The sequence below is a fragment of the Mytilus trossulus genome, chromosome 6 (assembly GCF_036588685.1).
Source record: "Mytilus trossulus isolate FHL-02 chromosome 6, PNRI_Mtr1.1.1.hap1, whole genome shotgun sequence".
NCBI classification, from domain to species: domain Eukaryota; kingdom Metazoa; phylum Mollusca; class Bivalvia; order Mytilida; family Mytilidae; genus Mytilus; species Mytilus trossulus.
This window is the reverse complement of record NC_086378.1, coordinates 56349299-56377059: the sequence shown is the minus strand read 5'-3', so window position 1 is coordinate 56377059 and position 27761 is coordinate 56349299. Positions and strand designations below refer to the sequence as shown.

The following is a 27761-nucleotide window of genomic DNA, read 5'->3' as shown; positions in this document are numbered from 1 at the left end:
ATTACATATAGTGGCAGCATCAAACCAGGGATCGAAAAGACTAAGTTAATTTAAAAAAAAAAGTTCAGCTGAGAATTGTCTCCCGTTTTCCGAAATATAAAGATTACCGTCGGTCCTTCTAATTTTAGTGTGACTATCAGCAGGAAGTTGTTTTATTTATGTTTTTTGACAATATTTCTTTCGAAATTTTAAATGTTACAGATCACAGGTATTATTATATATTATCCACTTGCGTAATGTAATTAATATAGTTCTATTCGTAGATTCAAACCTTCAGTTCAATTTATAACAATCAAACAATCTTTACCAACACAAATTATTGACATCACCTGGTTACTGACATACATGTAATCATGATAGATTATTTGTCAAATTATATCGTGAATGGTCAACACAGTCAAAGTTCAGAGATGTTTTTTGATGGATCTCCTGAAGTTGGTGATCCCAAACTGGTATACCAGTGAACACAAACAGAGATTATGATAAAGATAACATTTAGGAGGGGTCCTGATCCCGAAATCCCGGGCTTAAAAACATGAAATCCCCAAATCCCGAATTTAAATAAAGTAAATCCCGACGTCCCGAAATCCGAAAAAAAAGAATTCCTGGATCCCGAAAGGGTCAATCCCAAAATCCCGAGCTTAAAAACACCTAATCCCGGAGTCCTGATAAAGGTCCTACCCCCCCCCCCCCCATTTAGGTCACATATTGGTTACTGTCTTAAACTGTCTGTTGATAGATATAGGAAGATGTGGTGTGAGTGCCAATGAGACTAACTCTCCATCCATGTAACACAATGTATATAAGTAAACCATTATAGGTCAATGTACGAATACCCAATGTATGGCCTTCAACACAGAGCCTTGGTTCACACCAAACACAATGCTGTAAAGGGCCCCAATTCCCCCAAATTTACTAGTGTAAAACCATTCAAACAGGAAAACACAAGGTCTTATCTACATGTATATAAAAAACAATAAATGAGAAACACATATACATTTTTTGTAAATTACATAAATAAACGACAACTACTGTACATCAGAGGACAGGTGCAAACATTTGCAGCGGGATTGAACGTTTTAATGGTTTTTAAACCTTCTCCTTTTTCTGAAACAATAGCCTTTAACATAATCTATTTTTTCTAACATCATCTACAACAATTAAATTATTTTTGTAACAATCCCTTATCGAATTTGGGTCTGTTCAACCCAATTACTCTTAATGCCACACATTCACACTCAACATGATCACACCCTACATGATCACACCCTTCATGTTCTCATACGACATGTACAAACCCTTAATAAAATTGAGAAAGGAAATGAGGACCCGACCGTAGAAAAAAACTACAGCAGAACGTCACCAACAGGTCTTCAATGTAGCAAGATTCCCGCACCTGGAATGTTCACATCATTTAAAGAGATCTAAGAACATGAAGAAGTCAATAATATGTGGCTAGTGAGTTGAAACATGGAAATTTTAACATACATTGTATTATTGGCAATTTGTAAATTTTCTCTTTGATCTTACTACCTTATACTTTTAAGATCATGTACAAGACTTGATACATGAAAATATTAGGCAATGAAGTCATCATGTATAAATTCAGCAAGTCTATCCCACGCAATTTATCAATGAAATGCACACATGTCATTTATACAACCGACCAACCTACATGTACCTAACGTTTTGTATGTGTAAAAGTAGTTTTACAAACTATTTTATTCTGCTTCATATTCTCAACAACAAATAACCTACATGTAGCTACAGTTAGGAAAAAATGCAGATTAAAAGAATATTTACATTTTACTTTTGTATACTACTTTAAATTATCAGCTTGAATATCAGCATTTATATATATCTAACCAAAAAAAATGTAAAACAATTCTAAAGGCATACATAGTGTTGACTAAATTGTTAAAAAATTGTTTTGTTTCATAATCATGAGTATGAAATTTAAAGAAGAATAAAAAAAAATCCATTTTAAGAGACTCAGTAAAAAGAACTTGTCTAAGATCATTATATACAGGACAATGTAAAATAACATGATATTCATCTTCAACAGTATTAAAACAATTAAAACAACATCTTTCTTCAAGCGACAAATTTTCATACCTCCCAGTTTCACTTATCATTTTTGCTTATAAAGTTATATACAGTGTACAAAACGTAGCATTGCATCATCTTCACATTTTTGGACTCGCCTTGGCCAAAAAAAGATGAGTCCCTAGACTTACCATAAAAATTTCTCAACAAGAATCCTGTGTAGGGATATATTTAGGAAGTAAAATTTGAACAATGCTTATTTGTACATACACATTAATTAAATAGCTTCTTTATTTTTTTATTTTTTAAATATTACTGTGGATTCATTATTATTCGTTGGATACCAATTTTCGTGGATTTCGTGGGTACAGGTGAACCACGAAATTAAATGTTCAACGAATAACATATTTTCTATAGGTTTGTATGCAGACTTTGTCAAAACCACGAAATTAAATTTCAACGAACATGTAATTTTTTCTCTATCCACGAAAATTGATATCCACGAAAATAGATGAATCCACAGTAAATAACTTCTTAATACAATTGATTATTTTAACCTATATATGTTTGGAAAACCTTGTAAACTAGAACAATTCCATATGACATGTAGGAAATTATTCTTTCTTATTGGATCAATTAGTGAGCACTAGTTAAAAAACTCATCTTGTTTTGTTTACATGTACATGTATCTGCCATGTCTGTGATTTCTATTTTCAGCTTTGATTTTCATCTTGATCTTACAATGTGAATTAGTTGCATCATGTAAGTACACAATGCTTATTATCACAAAACACAGGTCAATATCAAATTTTGGAAGCTTCTTTTTTATCCTTGGAGTTATGTCCCTTTGTAAGGAAAAATTACTGATTTTTCGTTACCATTTTTGTCGAGCCTTCGACTTTAGTCGAAAAAGCGAGACTAAGCGATCCTACATTCCGTCGGCGGCGTCAACAAATATTCACTCTGGTTAAAGTTTTTGAAATTTTAATAACTTTCTTAAACTATACTGGATTTCTACCAAACCTTGACAGAAGCTTGTTTATGATCATAAGATAGTATCCAGAAGAAAATTTTGTAAAAATAAAATTCCATTTTTTCTGTATTTTACTATAAATGGACTTAGTTTTTTCTGCGGGGAAACAAAACATTCACTCTGTGGTTAAAGTTTTTAAAGTTTTAATAACTTTCTTAAACTATCCTGGGTTTGTACCAAACTTGGACAGAAGCTTGTTTATGATCATAAGATAGTATCCAGAAGTAAATTTTGTAAAAATAAAATTCCATTTTTTCCGTATTTTACTATAAATGGACTTAGTTTTTTCTGCGGGGAAACAAAACATTCACTCTGTGGTTAAAGTTTTTAAAATTTTAATAACTTTCTTAAACTATCCTGGGTTTGTACCAAACTTGGACAGAAGCTTGTTTATGATCATAAGATAGTATCCAGAAGTAAATTTTGTAAATAAATAAATCCATTTTTTCCATATTTTACTTTTGAATGGACTTAGTTTTTCTGTGGGGAACCATAACATTCACTCTGTGGTTAAAGTTTTTTAAAATTTTAATAACTTTCTTAAACTACATGCATCCTGGGTTTGTACCAAACTTGGACAGAAGCTTATTTATGATCATTAAATTGTATCCAGAAGTAAATTTTGTAAAAAGATTACTCCGTTTTTTCTGTAATTTACTTTTAAACGGACTTAGATTTTCTTACAATCATAAAATAGTAACAAGAGGAATATTTTTGATTTTTTTCCTCATTGCTGTTGAGCCTGCGATTTACAGCAAAAATAGGCAAGACACTGGGTTCCGTGGAACCCTTACAAATTTTTATCTTTAGTCTGCCTCCACCAAATTTTATGAATTTCATGCACAATGCTTATTACCACAAAACACAGGTCAAGTTCAAATTTGGGTTGTGTCACTTTTACAGTTCTCTTACTATGTCCCTTTATAACATTATATGCAAGCAGCAATATCATGGGTGTCTTATGATCATCTCAGATTCTTAAGATTGTCTTGCTATAAAAGGTAAAAGATTCAGCATCCAATAATATCTGATAATCATGATAATTAAAAAAATAATTGATAACTTTTTGATATTTTAACTCTAGACATTTAGTTACTGATGTTTTTTTCTTCAAAAACTTAATAAAAAAACAATGAAGCTCAACCATTACCCAAGCTGTTGTTTACTCATGAACAAAATTAGAAGCAATTGCAATAACAGAGAAAACTATGGCAGAGTCCTTCTCGTTACTACCACTGATCAAACTTGCTACCAATCAAGGTTGTTTTCCATGAAAGTTTAAACAGCATCAAATCAACAGTCATACAAAATGCTCAACTGGTTAAAACATGCATAAAAAAATATCCAATACATGTACCTTGTTGTTTTTAGTTTGAATTCCTTTCAATATAGTAAAAGGGGAATATAAATGGATTACTCCTAGGATTTATTAAACCCACAGTGGAGGTGGCACAAAGTGTTTATATATATATATATATATGTAACCCTTTGTATAGGAAAACTGCTGATTTTTTTGTTACCATTCTCATACTTTCTTTTGCAACTACCAAATTTTATAAAACTCATACACAATGCTTATTACCATAAAGCATAGATCAATTTCAGGTTGTGTCTCTTTTACAGTCCTCTAGTTATATCCCTTAATAACATTGTATATGCAAGCAGCAATATCATGGGTGCCTTAATCATTGACACATTTTCAATTTATTTTTACTTGAGTAAATTTTTAAGCTTATTTCTTACATGACTATAAGTAATCTACTTACATATATGTTACCTGATGTGAGGATGTATTTATTATCATGATGACTGATGCAGAACACATTTGTTTACATGTGAATATTGACACAGCTGAGGATGATTTTTAACAGTTAAAGTTTGTTTTTTATGATAATGTAACCATTTTGAAGTGAAAGTTACTTTTCTTAGGAAAGACATCTTGTAACAAAACATAAACCTAAATTAATTTCTGAATTAGAAGAGAATAAAGCATGGTGTTTTATTATCATTTCAGTTTGTAAACATGAGGAGTTAACAGAGAGGAAAGAGTCAATAGACATTCCATTCATTCGACCTGCTGTCTATTGTCAGCAATGGTTTATACGTATACAACCAACTTCATGGGAGTCAACTTCACAGGAGGTGGTAACTGTCAGGTAGGTTTTCAAGGGAAGATAATTTTTGATAGAGGACTTAGATTAGTTAAGGGAGATAATTTGTCAGCAGTGATTTTCTTTAGTTTATTGTACTGGTTATTTACATGTATATATATAATCAGTTAATTTTTTCTTGAACAAATTTTACATATATATCTCCAAAATTTAGTCTTTTTATATTAGTTTTAATTGTGGATACTAATATGACCAGAAACAAGCTTCTGTCCAAATTTGTTAGAAATCCAGGATAGTATAAGAAAGTTATAAAATATTAAAAAACTTTAACCACAGATCTAGAGTGAATATTTGTGGATGTCACTGACAACACCAATAATGAAGAAGGAATGTACATTAGGCACGTTATCTTGCTGTTGTGACATAGTCACAGTTTTGCTATAAATCAATAACATCCATACTGCTTTGACTAATTCTTATAACTGTCCATTTACATTATTTTATAAATTTTCATTTCTAATAATGACATGAATGATGCAGGGAATATTGGAATATGTTTTAGCTAAAGTTTTATTTATTTTTTTCCAAATAAAATTTTTAATAAATTTCAGTAATTAAAAAACAATCCTTTGGCCATATGTCAATTCTCTTACTTTTCTTTCAAACATAAATTAATACTCAATGATTGATTTTGTATAATTTGAAAATGATTAGATTTTTGCTTGTTATATTTCAGCTTTAGTCAAATAAATATAGGTCAAAGGTCATCTGATGGTACATGTGGCAGTAACTACTTAACAATTGGGGGACAAGCAATAGGGGGACGACAGCTCTGTGGAAGCCAAACACCATTTGTATACATATCTGATATGTATGATACAAAAGTATTGATTAAATATTACCAAAATACATCTGTAGCAGATGTAGGATTTACTGCAAAGTATACAAGAGGTATTAGTCTAAAATGTTTATAAAAGTTGCCCATATGTGATTTTGGATTTGATGATAACAATAGCTGTTTAACAGTAACATATTCTATATATCTACGATAACCAAATCATAACACCATAGGGAAGGAATCTAACTTACTATAAAATGGATCTTTAAATACTTTAATACATATTAAGAAAGATGCCCACTTAGATACAACACTACATATATTTGTTTGTATGTGCATAAAAATTAATCATTTTCCCCAAAAAGTTAATGTTTTTATACAACCACAAAAAATTTTGGTCGCAATTGTTATCACGTTGGCGTCGTCCGAAGACAGATGGTTACCGGATAATAATTTTAGTATAAGTAAATAAAATTCAATAAAATTGTAACAAAAGGTTTATTACTGGCACTGAAGGAAGGTTGGGATTCTGTTTTGGGGTTTTGGTCCCAACTGTTTAGGGATAAAGGACCAAAAAAGGGGCCCAAATAAGCATTTTTGTAGTTTCCAGACAATAACTTCTGTTAAAGTGTATGAATCTCGCTGAAATTATACAACAAGTTTTCAAACTACAAAGGGACGGTTAGATTGACTTTAGGGGGGAAAAGGGGGGAGGGGGTAAACTCAAACCACTTAGTAATTTCGGGGAAAAACAAGGGTTTTTCTAGATAAAGGACAATTGAGACAATTTAAAAGCAGTGTAAGGGAGGGAATCCAAATCAACTTAAAGAACACTGTTTGATTACCTCCCATACACTGCTTGTAAATTGTGTATTAAGAAATGGTGATTGTCTTGAGGTGATTAGCTGTCAACTTAATTTTAGCAGTTACTATTGATTAATATTAATTTTAGCCATGACTTTAAAAAAGAAGATGTGGTATGATTGCCAATGAGACAAAGACACCAAAATGACAACCAATTACCAACTATAGGTCATTGTATGGCCTTCAACAATGAGCAAAGCCCATACTGACTATGTATGACATTTTATATTTTGAAACTTTTAAGATGTATTTATGGTTGCAAGCTTCATTCGAAATTTGAATTGACATACTGACCATATCTTAAGGGAAAGTCTTTTTTTGAGGAATAATGGAAAGGGGTAGGTGAAAAAAAATTGGAAGGGGAGGGGACAATTTTTCTCGTTTCAGATTTTAAAATTGAAGGAAAATTTCTTCAAAATTTTTTGTTGGGGTGGTTAATATTCAACAGTATAGTGTATTGCTCAAAAGCAAAATAAAAATGATTATAAGTTCCAATCATATAACCAATTTTTATTTCTTTGACTACAGTTATTCTGTGTCAGAAACTTATAGCTACTAAGTGTCAAAAATTTAGTAACAATCCAAATTCAGACCTGTATCAAGCAAGAATATTGTGTCCATTTTGGCCCCAACTTTTTAGGGTTGGACATGTGCTGTCGTATCCAGCTGCTCTCAGCGAAGCAATTTATCAACATTGCATTGGTATCATTACATAAATTGGCCCTATTTGAAAGGATGTTGGGTTGTTGATGTTGTCAAACCGTTCCAAAATCCAAAATGCCACTAAACAGATAACTAGGATTATTACATTGGTTGCAATGAATTACATTGATTTCCCAGTTAAATAAAAACCAATAATTTCACATGTGAAATAAACGTGGTTATTTCACTCTCTGACGTCAGACAACAATAGGCTTTGTCAAGACGTCAATAACGGTGGATCAAAACAAATTGTAAAAAAAGATATAGTTCCTTACATGTTTTACCTTAATATAAAAAAGCCATTTGCCAATGTAATAAAAAGAACAACTAATTAAAGAATTCAAATATTGAAAAGTATTCAACTCGTGACCGAACAACACTGATAATTTACTCAGTCGCTAGGCGCATTCTTGAAATAATGTGTTGTTCTATCACTCGTTGAATATTTCTCTCTATTTGAGTTCTTGGATAAGTTATTCTATAAAAATTCTTTTCATAATTGATCTACTGGTAACTTAAATTACACACATTTTACATCTGCTGTGAGCAACCATGTCAATCATGTTATTTAAGAAATAATTCCTTCATGTCACGCTCTATACTCATTTCAACATGGGTAGGCATTATGTTTGTTGATATTTTACACTGAGAGTGAGACTTAGCAAGTTAGAAAATATCGTCAAATATAATGCCTACCCATGTTAAAATGAGCAAAAAGCATGAAATGAAGGAATTTATTTGATTTTAATAGGACAAATACAGTAGTGTTATACATGTTTTATGTCCAAATGAACAAAGATACCTTAAAACTGTTTGGCTGTTCTCACTTCCTCCCGGTGAAGTCTGTACATAACATTTTCATATCAATAAGTTAAAAACTTAAAGTAGGGTAAATATATGTTGTTTGATAAACAGTTTATAATACAGTTTATGTAAGCTGCTAAAATGTATACATTTTTATTACAATAACAATAAAAATAATGAGAATATAAACAGTAAAATTATGCATATGTGTCAAACATATTTTTGCTAATTAGAACACAACTTTTTTTTAAGCTTTTTAGTGTACTGGCCAGCCGAACCAGTGGACTTAAAATCTACTGGTACGGCTAAAAATCTACTGGTCCTTCAAAAATGACATGCATTTGATAACCACTAAAAGATAAGACAGATGTTTAGTTTTATTTTCCTCAGCTGTTTTCCACTTCTTTATTCCAGTAGATTTTTATGCTGTTCTGTTTGTTCATGAGCAAGTACAAAATCTTACTTAAAATTTGAAGATCCAGTTACAAAAATACATTTCTCATCTAGTTCTATCACTGCAAATTGTTCACATGGTTTACAATGCATTACATAACAATCGACTTTACAATTTAATCTTTTGAGATAATTTATATTAGCGTTTCCTTTTGTCAGTTTGAAAAATCTTTCTTTTGAATGTCACTAAATTAATTATTTTTTTATGCCTAGCATTTTAACTTCATCCAAAAATTTCCACATTTTGTGTTGTGTAGTGCGGTCGCCTGAGGTATTAATTATAAAATTCTTTTAAAATAGTACCCCCAGTACCCTAAAAATAATTTCTCAGGTTTATTTCTTTGTAAACAAACCGAGATAGAGATGCAATCAGTGATGTTAATGAAAAATTTCTACTGATCCGCTGGACCACCAGCTGACAAAATCTACTGGTCGGACACAAATTCCACTGGCACCGGACCAGCGCCAATTTCGACCCCTGGTGAAGAAAGACATCTTATGTGTTAAAAGGCAGAAATCCCTGAATATATATTTCATCTAATAACGGTAACAGTGTGTCAAGCCTTGTTCAATAACAACTTTTCTCATTGAAGAATTTTAAGTATGATTGCAATATTTTTAGTCAAGAAATAGTTCTAATTGTATTGTTTATAAACCTACTCTTATAATGGCCAGACATTGTTTTTTGAAGGTTACATGCGTTTGTCATCAAAATGTGAAGAAGATGAATATAAATGTTCTAATGGGAAATGTATCTACAATAGCTGGAGATGTAACGATGCTAATGAATGTGGGGATAACAGTGATGAGATTGGCTGCCCTACAAGTATGTTGGGTTATTACTGTTTCTCTTATTCTAGGATAAATTAACCCTTTCTGAACCCACTGTATAAAAAAAAAAATCAAGGTGTGGTTGCTGGTGATCTTAGAAGATGATTGGAATGAGTTTTAGGGTCATAACCTTTATCAGGTCCTTGAATAAATCTAAAAGTGGTAATAGGTTTTAATGAAATTGACAACTTTTGTGAATGAAGAAGGCACTTGAAGGGATATTTTTTTTCTTCAAAAAAAGAAAATTAATTTAAATCATAAGAGAGACAGATTCTTACCGTTCTTACCGTTAAATAAGCTGCAGTTTTTTTTCTCTGTCATCGATAGTTGAATTATAATTTAAGTTTTTAAGTCTTGAGCCTCGGAACTGATAATTTAATTATCTCAATTGGATAAATACGCTTCTCTAATTCTTCGTCAATTTATCCCTTTCTGCACCCATTGTAAAAAAAATTTAATCAACGTGTGGTTCGTTTGATTTCAGTACTTCATTGGTTAAAATCCGATTATGACGTCGAATTTTCTTGCTTTCCTCTGAATTCCTATTGTGACGGCATGAAAAAAGGCCACCATGCCTGATGACATCACATAAAAAGAACGCAACTTTTTGCAGATCATTAAAAAAGAAGGAATAAGTTTGCCTACATAATGTTAGAAAATCATTAGAGAAACAGATTCCACCACCAAATACGATATTAATCCACTCGAGACAGTTAAATTTTAAATATTTAAATCGCTGAAGCAAGTCTCGCGTTTTAAATTTGAAAATTAAACTGTCTCGAGTGGATGAATATGGTATTACACTCGATGCAGTGGTAGGATCTATATTTATCCACTGGTATCAATATAAGAATCTATATTTCCCTTATTATTACTCGATTCATCCATTACCTGACCTGTTGATTATTTTATTAAATAAACATGTGGTTCGTTGGATCTCATTTCATTATGATAAAAATTCAATTATGACGTCTAATTTTCTTTTTTTCCTTTAAACCTATTGTGACGTTGTGAAAAAAGGCAACCATACCTGATTACTACTCAAAGGAGGAGCACATCTGTTTGCAGATCATTCAAAAGGAAAGATTGAATTTGTGTGCATAATGTTTTCAAATTCATTAGAGAAATAGATTCCTCCACCAAATCTTGTGCAATACAATATTTATCCAATCTCTGCAGTTAAATTTGAATATTTTACTGTCATGAGTGGATAAATTTTTATATTACTCTCAATGTAGAGGTAGAATCTATATGAATCAACTAATTTTCACCGGCAATATATTTTTGGTAGAAGAAAAATTGAAGGGGCTATTTGTTTTAGCAGCATAAATGCAAGTGCTCCATTTAATTTGACTAATTGAAAATCATAATTATTGAGACCCACATTTTTTCTCTAATTATATCTATGAAATTTTATATGATTTTGTAAATTAACATCACTTTAAACTCCACTTTTGGGCTATTTGGTGGCGGTCAGTGTTAATATTATTAGTGGAGGAAGCCGTAGTGCCTGAAGAATACCTGAAATAACATTAAAGCAGGATATAGAATTTTATCTTTTAATTTCTTTATAGAAAAGACAACACAAGCTCCTACAACAACCAAACAACACCTATGTGAACCTGGTGAGATAAGCTGTAAATCTGTAAATTGGTATAATAATATATGTGTAGACCCAAGTGATCAGTGCGATGGACATAACAACTGTATGTATGGGGAGGATGAATCTAACTGTGGTAAGTGTTAGTTATAGCAAAAATATCAATTTACTATTACATGTAGTAATAGTTTAACATTAGGTACCAGTCTAAGTAACAATATCAAGTACCAGTTACTGAAAAAATATCAATTTACTACTACATGTACATGTAGTTATAGTTTAACATTAGGTACCAGTCTTAAGGAACAATATCAAGTACTAATTACTGAAAAAATATCAATTTAATACTACATGTAGTTATAGTTTAACAACAGGTACCAGTCTTAAGTAACAATATCAGGTACCAGTTACTTAAAAAAAATATCAATTAACTACTACATGTAGTTATAGTTTAACATTAGGTACCAGTCTAAGTAACAATATCAAGTACCAGTGACTGAAAAAATATCAATTTACTACTACATGTAGTTATAGTTTTAAATCAGGTACCAGTCTCAGAAACAATATCAGGTACCAGTTACATCAAAAATGTCAATTTACTACTAGTTACAGTTGAACATCAAGTACCAGTATTAGTAACACTATCAAGTAGGTACCAGTTGCAGTTGAATATCAGATACATAGAGAATAATACATGGCAAAATCCGTATCATATGTCGTATCACCCCGATCATCAATATCAGCCCGAGGGCCTTTAGGCCCGAGGGACGATATTGGTTGAGGGTGATACGGCATGTGATACGGATTTTGCCATGTATTATTCTCTATGTATCTGATATTCAACTGCAACTGGTACCTACTTGATAGTGTTACTAATACTGGTTTATCATATATTTCAACATAAGAGTTTTATATTATATGAACTGTTTTCTGATCCATAGCAATGGGTTACCTTCAGTTCTGCTTTTGTCTTGTTTCAAAGCTTTAAAATAACTGCTCAATTATTTATACGAAGCACCTAGGTTACCTTACAATCTGTTGTTTTGAAAATATTTTGTTTATTTTTGTATATATTTGAGTGTTTTGTATTTTTTATAGTTGCATTTAGTGTGCCAAAAAATTTGTTGTAAAAACTTGATGTTCGTGACGTCACATACAGGTCCGAGACCACCATTGTCGTCCCTTGATTTTCGTTGTTCACAAATATAGTCCCTAGTGTTGACAGTGGGTTACTTGCCATTAATTTTTATACCCCTTCCAAATTTATTTCTCCATGTTCACTGCCTCAAATTGCAAGTAGAGGGATGAAATGACACTGTAAAAAAATTTGGGTCCAGAATTTTAAAGGAAAGTAGTGATTTGGTCCAGCTGAAAAAGGTTGAAAATGAGCACTTCGGAAGCTGTCAAAAGATTTCAAGACGCCCTAAACATAAAATTGTCCATATTTTGAGTTAGAGGCGATGAAGTTTTCTATAAATTTGATATAATTTGTCCCAAAAGTAGTACAACACACTGTAAAAGTTTCTTTGAGAAAGCGCAGGTGGGATTTTTTTTATTTTCATTTATGTTCTAAAAGAAATGCACTACGAATTAATTGTGTTCTCGGACCATACAATATGAAAACTTGATGTTCGTGACGTTCCATACCAAACAATGATGTCATTCAAAAAATTGACCTATTTTAAGAAAGAAAAAAATTTAGGCAAAAAAAAACAAAAAAAAAACTGAGTTAAGTTTAAAAAAAAAAAAAAAAAAAAAAGGTATGCGATACGGATTTTACCATGCAATACAGGGTATGCGATACAGGTTTAGCCATGCGATACGGGGTATGCGATACAGGGTAGGTGATACAGACTGGAAAAAAGAACCTTTATTAGCTATTTTGTACTAAATATATGATAAAACTTAAAAATCATATATCTGTAACCTGTAAAAGTTACTTGTAAAAATGGAACCTGTGGGAAAAGTTTCCTGTGGAAAAACTGTAAAAATGTTAAACAATGCAATAAGTTTACAGATTATCCTTAAGCATCTTAAATTTGTATACAACCTACTAAGAAAAGAAATAATGAGGATAAATATATGTGTATCCTTGCAAGCTTTTATTCTTATTTATGATGTCATAGCTATGACTTCCCTTGTGACATACTAATTTCTCTTTTATGCAGCAACAAAAAGACCAGTGTGTGACAGATCACAGATTTTATGTCGACCAATTTACAACCATCAAAGAGAGGAATGTTTAGACAGTCACTACAAATGTGATGGGAAAATCAATTGTTTAGGAGGGGAGGACGAAAACAGTTCCTTATGTGGTAAATATTTTGGAAAAGTCTATTTATATTGTGGGGAGCAAGTAGTATGTGAAGTGTAGGCTAAAGGTTTGGACAACTGGTAGCAGTTAAACCGGCATTGATGATGTCTGCTTGTCCTGTTTTGAAGTTTTTGCCAGATTTTTGGAATCTTCTGGTTTTATCCATTTGAATGCCTTAAAAAAATTGCCAAATGAACCCCCATTTTTCTTTTTATAAGCCTGTCTTTTAGACGGGACGTATTATGGTATACCGTTGTCTGTCCGTCCGTCCGTTGTCCAATAACTCAAAAACACCATACCAATTTCCATGAATTTTTTTTTTAATTTCGGATTTTAAGTTTTGGATTTATGGGGATTTATTCATAAAAAAGGGGTGATTTTCAACACTTTGGACAATAACTCAAAAAGGCTTTCATCATTGTCCATGAAACTTTGGTGAATTGTTTATATCTATTGATGTAAACTCCCTTTCAATTTTAATAAATTTCAGATTTTAAGCCGATCCATCATCCAATATGGCCGCCAGCGGGGGACTTAGTTTAACATAGGACCCTTTGGGAAATGCATACAAATGACTACTTTTAGAGAACCACTGAATGGAATGAGACCAAACATGACATGAATGTTCCTTATAAGGTGCTGACCAAGTGTTGTTACTTTGTAGCCGATCCATCATCCAAGATGGCCACCAGCGGGGGACTTAGTTTAACATAGGACCCTATGAGAAATGCATACAAATGACTTCTTTTAGAGAACCACTGAATGGAATGAAACCAAACATTGCATGAATGTTCCTAATGAGGTGCTGACCAAGTGTTGTTACTTTGTAGCTGATCCATCATCCAAGGAGGCTGCCAGCGGGGGACTTAGTTTAACATAGGACCCTATGGGAAATGCATACAAAAGTCTTCTTCTAGAAAACCACTGAATTGAATGAAATCAAACATAGCCTGAATGTTCCTTTCCTTATGAGGTTGTGTTATTACTTTTAGCCTAATTTATATTTTTTTATATGATTTCAAAAACCCAAATAGAATCAGGTGAGCGATACAGGCTCTTGAGAGCCTCTAGTTTAATAGTATTTGAGAACTTTAATTGGTCAATGATAAAGCTATGAAAAATCAAGAGAGAACATTTTCCCGCCAAAACTCTAATGGCTAATATCTTGAAAATAAGCACATTGACGACTATATTATTTTTACTTTTTTTGTTCCTTAATTTATTCCCTATCAATACATACTAGTTTTATGAAAAGTTATTTATTTTGAAACTGAGCAGCAAACATCCTTAAGCAATTATGGAAAGTGTTAAAAGTGATCGCTCAAGAGAGGTGACCTTAAAAAGGTGGTTCTAAAAAAAGTTCTGATTTTGTCAGCATTCAAGGCGTTGATCAATGCAAATTATTTAAGTGTTTTCAATCAGAGAGTTATTATCATTCTTAAAATAGTAAAATACTTAAATGGCTGATTCTGGCGTTGAAAATTGTAATTAAAATTTTCAAAATATGTTGATATATTATATTAGTAGAGAAATAAGTTGGTGATATCATTATCAATGAAAACTCAAAACAGTAGAATATGAGAAATTTACAAATTAATCTATTGCCAGATTTAGTTGCAGACAGTGTTCTAAAATTTTTTTGGCATGATTATGTTGGTAGTAAAAAAACCATTCAAATGAATGGTCTTTAAAGTTGAAATGTTTGTAAGTTTTTTGTTTGTTTAAGGTTATACTACTGTCCCAGATGGCTGTCATGGAAAAGATATTTTATGTAGATCCAGTAGAACATGGCAGGCAGTTTGTTTGTCAGAGAAGTATATATGTGATGGAAATAAAGACTGTTTCTCTGGAGAAGACGAGGATGACTCTATCTGCAGTAAGTTAATATTGATCTAGTATCTAAATTTAATGTGTTGAATTAACCAGTAAACTCTTCGATATGACCAGGAAATATTTGTGAAAATTTACCTGAAGTGAACAGGTATATCTATTTACCAATCAAATGCGTATAAATTACGAATGTTAAATTTTTACAAACAGGTAACAAGTAATGTCGAAAGCATCCGAAATGGAATTAAGTATTTTTGATTAATTAAAAATTTACCAATTCTAATACCTGCAGGAATGTCTGAGATGTGAGTCAGAAGGCACTGTGGAATTATTTAAGGTTTCATATCTTTTAATGATTTCAAATGCACTGTAGAACGTAATAGTTACACAATAAAGGAGGGAATGATGCCTGTTTGATCACTTTGATGTTAGTATTCAAAGTCCCTTGATTTGAAAACAAAAGAATGTTCAAGGTGTGACATTTTAGGCCAAAGGATAAGAATTGGGGTTTATAAAATGAGCAAGTGACTCCAAGTTTTGTTATTTTAGATGAATCTTAACCACTTTCCACTATTGCATTTCCTGTGTTGAAACTAAACGATTCTCCTGATAGAACTGTTTTTGAGGTTGAAATTGTCACCTAGATTAATATTATTTATATTAAAAGATCATTTTGAATACAAAATGTACCTAGAAAATGCTGTGTTTACATATAATTTCGTTAATACATTGTAGTAATCTATGGCAATTGTAATTGTATTTCACAAAGATGGGAATGTTTTTAGCAGGGCTTTTTCCATGTTAGCCAGTAAAACAAATTACAAGATTCTTTTAAGGCCAAATATTGCCTTGAAATTCAACTTTATCATAGAATATCTAAATGGCCATCATTTGGCTCTTAAATTATTTAATGGGTCTATTTTTAAAGCCTTACTACCTAGTCAAATAAATCATTCTAGGCTTTAAAGTCAACATATCTTAATTGTACAAAATCGTGTATTTTTTCGTGTATTTTTTCCAACATAAAATCTACAGAAACCCTGTACTGCAACCTAGGATTCAAAATGTTCTTTTACTTTTTTAAATTGTTATTTGGATGGAGAGTTGTTTTATTGGCACTCACACCACATCTTCCTATATCTATTTAGACAAAAATTGTTGAATCCATAGTTAAAAAAAACTAAATGAATAAGGGGAATTGGCCAAGGTAAATTATTTTAGAAACTGTTATTGAATTTTTGAAAATTTGACTAAAAGTTAACATTACAAATGCAAATAATGCATACTGGATGAGTCATTTCTTCATCATTTTGCAAAAAAAAAAAGAAGTCATTCTGTATTTTAATATCAACTATTTATATGTGAAAAGTTTTGAACTGATTTAAAAAACATCAAATTCTCAGGGACATTTTTAATCCTTGGTGGATTTGCTTCATTCTGAAAAAATAATCTGAAAAATATTATTATTTTCACAGGTCAAAATAATTGTAACAAAGATATTGAAGTAGGACGTTATGGAGGATTCGTCACATCACCAAGATACCCGAACAGTTACCCTGACAGTATGGAATGTGTCTGGAATCTTCACACAACAAAAACATCGGGAATACAGATACGCTTTCAAAGCTTTAAGTTACAAGATACAGAAAATACAGACTATCTGACAGTATACGATGGTCCAGACAGCTCGTCTAGGCTTATTAATACTTACTATGGTCTGAACACACCACCATTAGTGATTGAATCAACGTCAAGTGATTTAACTATTGTTTTCTATTCTGATTCATTTGTCAAAGAAAAAGGATTTAATTTTACATATCAAAATAAAGGTACAGTAAATTTTTTTGGCAGTCAACATGAATTATTTTATATCAAACAGATTTATATGATTTACTTCTCTCTGTCTTTATAAAAATGCGTCCATGTTTCCATCAGGGGGAATAGGACCTTTATCGGGACTCTGGGATCAGGTGATTTTAAGCTCAGGGATTTCGGGGCCTCAGGATTTTGTTTTTTTAAGGCTGGGATTTCGTGATTTTAAGCCTGGGATTAAGGCCCCTCCTAACCCCCCTCATCAGTCCTAGCATATGTCACATTAATTTTTGGTCAGAAACTACTAACCACAGCTTTTTAAAATTGTGTATCAAGCTTGTGATAATGGTATACTGACATCAAGTGATGCATTTTGTTTCATCCATCACTCATCAACTTTCTGTTTACTAAATGTTTATAGCAGTGGTATCATTAGTTAGAACTAGCTCACAGTTCAACTTTTTGACAAATTATCATTTTTGGAAAGAGAAAACACTTAAAATGCCTTTTGATATCAGTAATCTGTCCTGTGAGCATTTGTATTTGCAATGTTAAGAAACCTAAATTGACCTTACAATTTGAACTATCTGTATGTCATATCCTATAAAAAAAAACGATAATGACATTCTATGTTCTATGCAAGTTTGACAAATCCAGACATTCTATTTATATACAGTTTAATTTAAACAGTGTCATTGCTTCAGAATCTAATTATGATAATGCTGGAATAATAATTTTGCATTGCAGTGGCCACTGTGGTAACTTAGCTATACATGTACTTAATTAGATGGTGGATGATCTAAATGTCCCTTTAAAACTTTATTTGATACACAAGAGGGGTCATCATCTTTGTCTTATGGACACATTCCTCATTTAAATCTTATTACACGATTTTCTCACTTATTTTGAGTAATAGAACAATTAAGTTTGGTATGTAGAATCAAGTTCATGGTACATGCGTTAACATTAAGTTGTCAATGTGCACTACTCTGATAATATTGGTCAACTATATTAAGTTTTTTATGGCTAGGTCTTGAATACTACAAGCAAAGATCAACTTCAATTTGTGAATGGAATTAATGGTTGTAAGGTATTATCAATGTCATCGAGGTTTTGTCTGACCTTGACAACATTTATCATGGATCATTGGTCAATAAAATGTTGTGTGGTAAGGCCAACCAAATTTGGTGTATGGAATGATTGTACTCTACATGTCTGTCTGGCAGGGTTCATAACTTCATACAACTGTACCTCATTTTCATGAATCATTGGTTATGTCAAAATGTGATACCTGAACATGCTGAAATAACAACTTATCTTAAAGGCTTTTAACACAAAATTCTATAATAAATATAAATCAATTGCTTTTAAAAAGCAATTGTACGCGGTCTTTCCCCCTTTGAAATTGATTATATGGGGGGGGGGGGGGGGGGGGGGTATTTGTTTGTTCGTTTGTTTGTTTCGGTATGGGGTCTATATTATTGTGTTACCGGAGAAGTTTCATGTTTAGTTTGGAAAGTTTTTATTTTATTTTAGGTACAGTGCGCGCACCAGATTGACGAGACATCACGTGACACGGGTTTATAATAACTCAAACTTAGTCTTTTTATTTCTTTTTAGGTTGGGACGTTGAACAGACAACATGTATAGAGATGGAATGTACATAATGTAATTTCTTTTGTCATTGTAGGAAATTGACATCTTGATGACAGTTCACGGGCAGTGCATGTTTTGGATTTAATTGATCCGGTGTAACTTTAAAACCCATTTATTGATTATTTTCTGATATTGTACATTTTTCAGCACCTGTTTGTAACACAGATGAGTATTTCAATCTCTGAGCGGACATTTCATTGTAGGTTTTTACTGAGATTTACGGACCTAGCAAGCAATTTTTACGGCATTGCCATTTCTTTTCTCTAGGAAAAGCTTTGGGAGATATCTGCATCAAGTTTTTTTATAAACTTTTAGTACATGTATGCCCTGCTGACTGCAAATTTTGAGGTCGATTGTACTTGTAGTTTCAGAGAACATGTGGATTTTTTTTTCAGAAGTGACGCAAGAACAATATTAAATTTCAATTTTTCATGAAACATGATTGCTTGATCATGATTGATTGATTGATTGATTGATTGATTGATTGATTGATTGATTAGTTGATTAGTTGGTTGGTTGGTTGGTTGGTTGGTTGGTTGGTTAAACACGTTGGATAGGGTCAATTGAAACAGCGAAAAAGAAACAAAGAAGATCTTGGAACCTATATTAAACACATGAGACGGAAACATGATTGATTGATAATGATCATGATTGATTGATTGATTGATTGATTGATTGATTGATTGATTGATTGATTGATTGATTGATTGATTGATTGATTGATTGATTGATTGATTGATTGATTGATTGATTGATTGATTGATTGATTGATTGATCGATCGATTAGTTGGTTGGTTGCTTGCTTGGTTGGTTGGTTGGTTGGTTGGTTAAACAAGTTGGATAGGGTCAATTGAAACAGCGAAAAAGAAACAAAGAAGATCTTAAACCCTATAATAAACACATGAGACGGAAACATGATTGATTGATTGATCATGATCATTTTTGGTTGATTGATCATGATCATGATTGATTGATTGCTTGGTTGGTTGGCAAACACACATAAAACTCTCCAAGTAGTGCCCCAAATCACATATGTACATGACCTTGACCTTTGACCATGTGACCTTTGTCAAGGTCATTGCTTCACAATGTCATTGCAAAAGACCCTATGGGTCAAGGACATTTGGTTAAAAGTTTTGCCTAATAATGGCTTTACATAAACCATTAATCAATTTAATTGGGATTATGTCCCCTACACAATGGTAAAACCAATACAGTCATAATGTAACAAAGTTGCCCCTTGGAGTACCAAGCATTTTTCACTATCTAAATTTTCTGTATCTATAACCATTGTAAAGTTATAGGGAAATCAAAGACAAATAAAAATCTAGAATACAACCTTGACCTTTGACCTTGACCTAAATTTCATTTTTTTGGACCAAGGATCTCAAATCAAAAGACCCTAGGTCCCTATCACTTATGGTTTTCCAGTTTAAAATACATTTCAAAATTTCAAATACAAAAGGGGGAATAACTCTCATATAGAATCTCTATACCGCTTCGGTCAAAATAAAACAGAACATCCTGAGGATATAAAGAGCAATTTGGTAAAATAAATTTGTCTTAATCTTTTACGGTTGGGAAAGAGTAGTTGCCACAAGAAAAACAGTGTTTGGGGACCTAACTCTTACAACGTATTAGTTTTTGGTTCCGCAGTTGTCAGATATAAAAGCGTATAAACTATGCGATATCATATTCCAAATATCTAAGCGACATCTTTTGAAACATAAATACTACGCAAGAAAAAAATTAGGCAGAAGAAAAAAAAAAAAAAAAATAATAATAATAATAATCAGAACAAAAACAATAGGTCTTTCATCCGAAAGGTGAAAGACCTAATTAGTAAACATGGTAAAACAAGCATAGTCTAACCAAATTATTATTTCAAATTTTTTGCTCTGTATTGAAGACCTCGCTGTGACCTTGAAATGAAGAACAGCAAAAAAAGAGCTTTGCATGCGCAGTTGCTTTTTATTTGATTTTTGCTGTGCATGTTCTTATTTTGTGTCATAGATGAATACCCCATATCCTTTGTTTTTCTATGACATTTCATGCCGTGCATTCTTGTTTTTTTTTGTAGGAAACTGTCTTGCAGAGCAGGTCCTTTGTGGAAGAGAAAGGGATTGTTATGACACACACCATAAGTGTAATGGTATTTGGGATTGTCCTTTATCTGGATACGACGAAAAAAATTGTTGTAAGTTGTAGTTCGATATAAGATATATTACGGAGAGGAGGTATGATTGCCAATGAAACAACTATCTGCTGATGTATACGTAGTTGGTTGGTATATCAGATTTTGATCAAATTATGTAAGCATTAAGAATGTGTTGATCTGCATCTGATAAAGGGGGAACATATATTTTTGACATTTATAATTCCAGAGTAACAATTACAACTTTCTGAAATAGATTTGAAAAAAAAGTAAAAAATAAACATGAAAATCTGCTGGTATAGGTAGTTCACAATTTTATATGTTCAGCAAGCAGAAATTTCTTTTAGGCTTGCATGCAGAAATTGAAAAAACTATGAAATCAAATATCCACTAAAATATTGTTTTTCATTAATACACCAAAACATTGGGACCTAAGAAAATAAATGAATTTATGCTCAGCATTTATACAAAACCACGAAATCAAATATCAATGAATTTACAATCTTTGAGGGGGGACAGGACCTTTATCGGGACTCTGGGATCAGGTGTTTTTAAGCTCGGGTCGGGATACGGGAATTCTTTTGTTCGGATTTCAGGATGTCAGGTTTTACTTTATTTAAATTTGGGACTTTGGGATTTCGTGTTTTTAAGCCCAGGATTTCGGGATCAGGCCCCCTTCTATCCCCCCTCATATAATTGAATCCAAAGTATTTGTCATTCAACATAAAGCAAGCAATAATATATTAATACATCTATATTAACAGATAAATGTGGTGACCAGTTTACATGTGGACCACACATCAATCAGTGTTATGAAGCCAAACAGAGATGTAATGGTGTAGGACATTGTACCAACATGATGGATGAACTTTATTGCTGTAAGTTTGATGCTTGAAATTGGGCAGGGATAACCAGGGGAATCTTGTGGTAATCTACTGGTAGTTAAGGGATGTACACAGGTCACTGTATGGCCTTCATCTATCAGTAAATTCCATACTAAAAAATCAGCCCGGGGTAACAGTATGTGATATCATTTAAAAATGAATGCTACAGGCATGGTTTGTTTGGATTTATATTGCAGATGATGAATGCAAGCAGGAGAGGCTTACCATGTTACCTCCAACAGTTTTGTTTTGTTCAAGAGTTTAAGAGATTCAGTCAATTTGTTCATGTGTTTTGTATATTTCAAATATATTTACAAATTTGAACATCTATTGACTCCTGGTGACTCTTATCAAAGTAAAGAACAAGACTATCACTGAGCTCTCGTCTCCTATAGTACATGTCTTGTGTTTGATGGGATTCCATTATCTTAAATCAGTTATGGATTACAAATAATGCAGGTCGTTAGACAGTGAACTTTAAAGGAGAACACTGTTTATAAATTTATAAAACAAAAGATATTATATGTTACAGTACAGTCTTAACCTAACATTGATACATTTCCGTGTGATAAAAAAAGTTGTATATCATGTGTATGATATGTGATTAAGGTGGCTCGTTAAATTTTTATAAAATTTTGACAAAGAATGTAGTTTGACCCTTTGACAAAAATATAAAAATTTCAAAATATTTGAACCACCCAATTTATCAGAAAAATTACACTGGTTATATAGCAGTTTGACAAACACTAATTTTGATCATCGAGAAGCTTAATATTCCCTTGACCATGCAACGTAATTAAAACGTTTAGCTGATATCACAGAGTTATCTCCCTGTAGTGTTAGGTACCACCTTAAGATATTGTCTTTACATTTTAGCTTCTACACAATGTGGACCCCACAATGGAACATTTTTGTGTGATAATAGGAGATGTATATATGAGACATGGAAGTGTGATAAAACAAACGATTGTGGTGATAACAGTGATGAATTTGATTGTAGACGTAAGTTTTAGTAGCAACAGGAGTCACATGACCTATGACAACATCTATAGTTGGAAAGAGCCTTGTCCTTAACCTTTATAAGCCAAAAAAGAAATTAAAGGATTAAAGCTTTTGTCATTGACTTAGAGTAGCTTAGGGTCTTCACTACAACTCACTGCTGTTTGGTTGTAGTTGCCCAAAACATTATCATTTGGTCTGTTACATCAAATATTTGAAAATGTTGAACTAAAACATTAAAGGATGGTGATTTAGAACTAAAACATTAAATGACAGTGATTTAGAACAAAAACATTAAAGGACAGTGATTTATTTTCTCAAGGTTACTCAAGAACAAATTTTCACCATAAAAAAACAGTTGAATATTTACTGTTTAATCTAAAATACCTATTCAATGATAGAAAAGGGCCATTGTTTTCCCATTAAATCCCTTATATTTTCATGTTCTTAATAATTGAGCTACTTCAACTTTTAATTAAATTTATTAAATTTTATTTACAGATACCAGTAACTTGATAAAGATAGCAGCTGTGTGTGGTGCTTTGATTTGTGGACTACTTCTTGTAGTAGCTTTAGGGTGTACATGTAAACTCTACAATCTTAGAGTACACGGTCACAGACAAAGACATGAAACTCCTTTGTCAAGATTGTATTCAGAATTCATGAGAAGACGTGCTCCTCCTCCGTATCATGAGGCCATGCTCACATCTAGACCTTATGATGAAGTTAGACGAGATTACCTTGAACATCTACAGCAGACAGGAAACAGACCTCCATCAAGGAGAGGAAGACGTACTCGCAACAGAAATCAGTCACAAACAGGAACAGGAAATGTTGAGGGAGAATCTCAAAATACATCAGATAATGCTGATAACAGGGAACCAGAGGAACAAGATGGTCTTGCAGAGGCACAGAACTCTGTCAATACAGATTTCGAAAGACAAAATTCGAATTCTTTACTTATTCTTCCAGAAAGTAGTTCAGACGAGTCCGAAAGTGACGATAATCAAAATGATTCTGTTCAAGTGAGCATCTCTGAGGAAAATGTTGTTACAGCCTGTTACAGGAGAAGCAGCCAAAATAATAAAACAGAATCTGACAGTGAAGACGTCGACCAATCACATTCTACCCTACCAGATCCTGATTGTCAATCAGCTGATGTCTGTAGTGTAGACGCTACAACCATAGCATCATGTGATAGTATTGATGAAGCTTCTGACAAAACTATTGACATTGTAGTTGAAACTCTTCCACGAAGACGTAATAATTCAGAAGGCTCTCTCAACTCTAACGAATCGGCAGACAATAATAGTTATGGTGAATTTACAATAGCTGAGAATGTGATTTGATTAAATGTCAAATTCCATACTGTGAAAGATGTGATAATATTTTTTATAAAAAACTTTTGTGACATATCTTTTAAAGAAAAGTTATTTACATTTTAAAACTATACTTGTTTTGATTATACTTTATTTTAGTTTTTGAAATTTGCTTTCCTCTAGTAGGAAATTGATTTTAGAGAATTTGATTTATTCTACTCCAGTTTATAACTAGAATTTACTTATTATTTTAATCATAAGACAAGATCTTTTTTTTTTTAAATATTGATGATTTTTTTATTTTTTAAATACCAAAACTTTGAAGTAAATGTACTTAAGATTGAGATAAAGCTAGAATTTTATATATAAAAAATGTGATTTGCATTTATATTGATAAGATATATTAAATATATTAAATATTGTATAGTTAGGAGAAGCGCGGACTATTAAACTGTTTGTCTTATTTATTTTTTAATTGTGTGTCTGATAAAACAAATTTTAATTTCTGCCAAAAAAGAATTGCCTGCTCTCAATGCATGTACCAAGCTTCCACATTTTTTTTTTAATTGTTTGATAGAGACGATTAGCTTAATTACGTTAAAAATCCTACTGGCATGCATTCCCAACTTTCTTGACAGCTTAATGAATCTTTGTTAACAACAATTTAAGATATTAAGACTTTATTACATACCACATCTTTTTTTTTTATATTTATTCTTAAATAAAAATACAATATTATTTGTATATTCATTGTACATGTAGAATTATGTTAAAAAAAAATCACATGCATTTATCAGCAAAAGCATAATTAAGTAGATTTAACTTAGGATAATGTAAGCTTTGGTATGGGCTTTGCTCATTGTTGAAGGCTGTATGGTGACCTAAAGTTGTTTACTTCTGTGTCATTTGGTTTCTTTTAAAGAGTTGTATCATTGGCAACCATATATACCACATCTTCTTTTTTTCATTTTTACAAGAGATTGACTTGTCAGGTCACTTAAAATAGATTTTGATATTTTGTATTGTCAATTGTAAGACAAAAAAAAGGTAGAAGTTTCATTTTTCAATAAATATCACAAGTCTGTGGAAGAGAACCATTATTTTTTTTATTGTGTATGACTGTCTCATTGATATGTTATTCCAGACTGCATATAACCTCTACTTGTCCATTCCATTGTTAAATTCTATTTTTACACTCTTGTATAATTTTATGATATTTTCAAAGATCTCAAAACTTTTCTTTTAAATGAGAGACGTTTTTAGAAACATTATCATTTATTGACAATTTAGTTTGTTTAGAAAATGTTTAGCAAATGCCATAATTTTCTATTTACATGTTGGATGAAATGTGTTAGGAAAATTTGTATGATTTTTCTGTCATAAACGACAAATTTTAAAAATAGAACTGAAATATGTAAACTTTTCTCTAGGGGACAAAATGCAAATAGATATTAATGTTAAACCGGTAATGCTATAAACAAATTAAATTTTATGCGTAATGATAAAAGATATTAAATATCAGTTTCTGAATATTTGCCCTGATGAAAGAATCTTTCCATTACTACCATTTATGAAATAATTCAATTCTTTTTAAAGGACATACATAGATATTTCTTCGAATGACAGTGTTAGCTATCACATAAACAATACTATTTATTTATCATAAGACAGATTCTATTTTATTGGAAGATGTCTGTGGCTATTTAGTTATCAGATATATGCCAGAAACCCTTGACCTTATTTAAATATTACAAACTACTTATTAATTCTGTTCCTGACTAATCATACAGTAGACTGTCTTGGTAATTTTTTTTTTTTATTATCATAAAGCTTTAGCTATCTAGCATCCTGGGAAAAAAGTTTTGAGAAGGGTCTATATCACTAATTGTCTCTTGACCAAATAAGGGATGCTCATGTATCCTATTGATAGGAAGGTACTGAGCATGTGCTACACACATATAGTAGTATGTGTTTTGAATAAGAAAAAAAATATTCAATTTATGATATAAGCTCCTAGCCAAAATTTAACTATCAATACTTTAAATCGTATGGTAAATCATACCTGGCTACATGATAAACCTTTCTATATGTGCATTCATAATTAATATATGTACAGTGTACATTTCTCATTATAAAGTTGTTATATCATTATTGAATAAAGTTGTTATCATTACTCTATCTTTTATTTGTTTGTTTAGAACCCTAATAGAATACAGCTGCCAATTTAGAGCCATAATATGAAAAATGACAGCTTATTATTTCTGTATTACCATTAATATGTAATATATTAAGTTTAAACAATGTTGTAAAATTAAAGATAAATTATAATTTTTGTTGTGAAGCTGAATTGACATTTGTAAGAATATATACTTCAACAATGGGTTTTTTTCTTTATTTTTTTCTGTCTTTTAAGTTGAATTAATTCTGTAAGCAATTTCAACCTCCCATCTCAATATATTGGAATACTTATAGATACAAGCATTAAATTACTTTAGGAAAATCAAATTCTCAAATGTTGATTTTTTTTTGCATGCAAAAAAAAATAGCTGTAGCAGAAATATGATAGCCCTAGACACTGTCGAAATAATTTCTGTGTCTAGTTAAAGTCTATGTATTACTTAAAACTTTTCAGTTCCTTTCTTTTATGAAGAAAATGTCTAAGGTTTTAGAAACACAACTATTTTTAAAAGTGGCCTTAGACTATTAAACCAATTATAGAGACATTTGTATATTTTATTTTTAATTTTGTTGTAGTTGTTATTTAAAGTTGTATATGTTTGTTGTTACTTTTAAATTTTGTTTCTTTTTTTGTTTTCCTCCTTTTTGTTATATTATTAAATGATATAACCAGAATAGTACACATACATATACACCAAGTACAAATATGTAAAATCATTTATAATGCATCATGTATTTGATTTTTTTTTTCAGTGAATCCTTTTATCTGATATTCAAATGATTGATACATGTAATAGTAAAAAAATATATAGTGCTGTAGACACTTAAACAAAATCATTTTGGTATTTTTTTGTTCCTATTGCAGGAATAAATTGTTTATTGATTTATGATATAGATGATTATGATGAGTTTTTATTTTACTTTTGATAAGAATCACTGTTACTTTTCAACTTGAATCAAGTTGACCTAATTAAATTGAATTAGATATTTAATTGTGAGTGAATCATTCATATAATTTTATACCAAGTCATCAATTTGTTGCTGGGTTATATGATCATTGTTTATATAAAGTACTTAATTCAAATTTTCAGACAACACACTGGAAATTTGCAAACAATTTTAAAGGATAAAATGAGATTGATTTATCCTTGTGATTTTCCTAAAAAAAGACTTTATTTTGTTTGAAATCATTTATCTATTTACACATCACTCCCTTGTAGCCTATATTCTATAATTTGATTATGAAAGATGAAAATTTAAATAAGAATATACCATCATTGTACAACAATCTCTCATAACATGTTGATTTTATAATAAAGGATGTAGGCTTAA

General features: G+C 31.4%; 1 protein-coding gene across 2 annotated transcripts; it reads left to right on the top strand.

The window, feature by feature from the left end:
* The first annotated feature begins 121 nt into the window (after nt 1-121).
* On the top strand, nt 122-27761 carry LOC134721568 (low-density lipoprotein receptor-related protein 12-like). 2 transcript variants are annotated; one of them, XM_063584665.1, is made up of 13 exons: nt 122-208; nt 2764-2808; nt 5094-5235; nt 5927-6141; nt 9543-9677; nt 11257-11418; nt 13451-13597; nt 15323-15472; nt 16902-17255; nt 20975-21091; nt 21814-21927; nt 22810-22935; nt 23434-27761. In XM_063584665.1, exons 1-13 carry the CDS (start codon nt 193-195, stop codon nt 24279-24281), a joined length of 2571 nt encoding a protein of 856 aa, XP_063440735.1. In that variant the 5' UTR covers nt 122-192; the 3' UTR covers nt 24282-27761. The 2 variants fall into 2 exon arrangements, with proteins under 2 accessions (XP_063440735.1, XP_063440736.1); XM_063584666.1 differs by lacking the exon at nt 2764-2808 and having other exon boundaries at nt 129-208.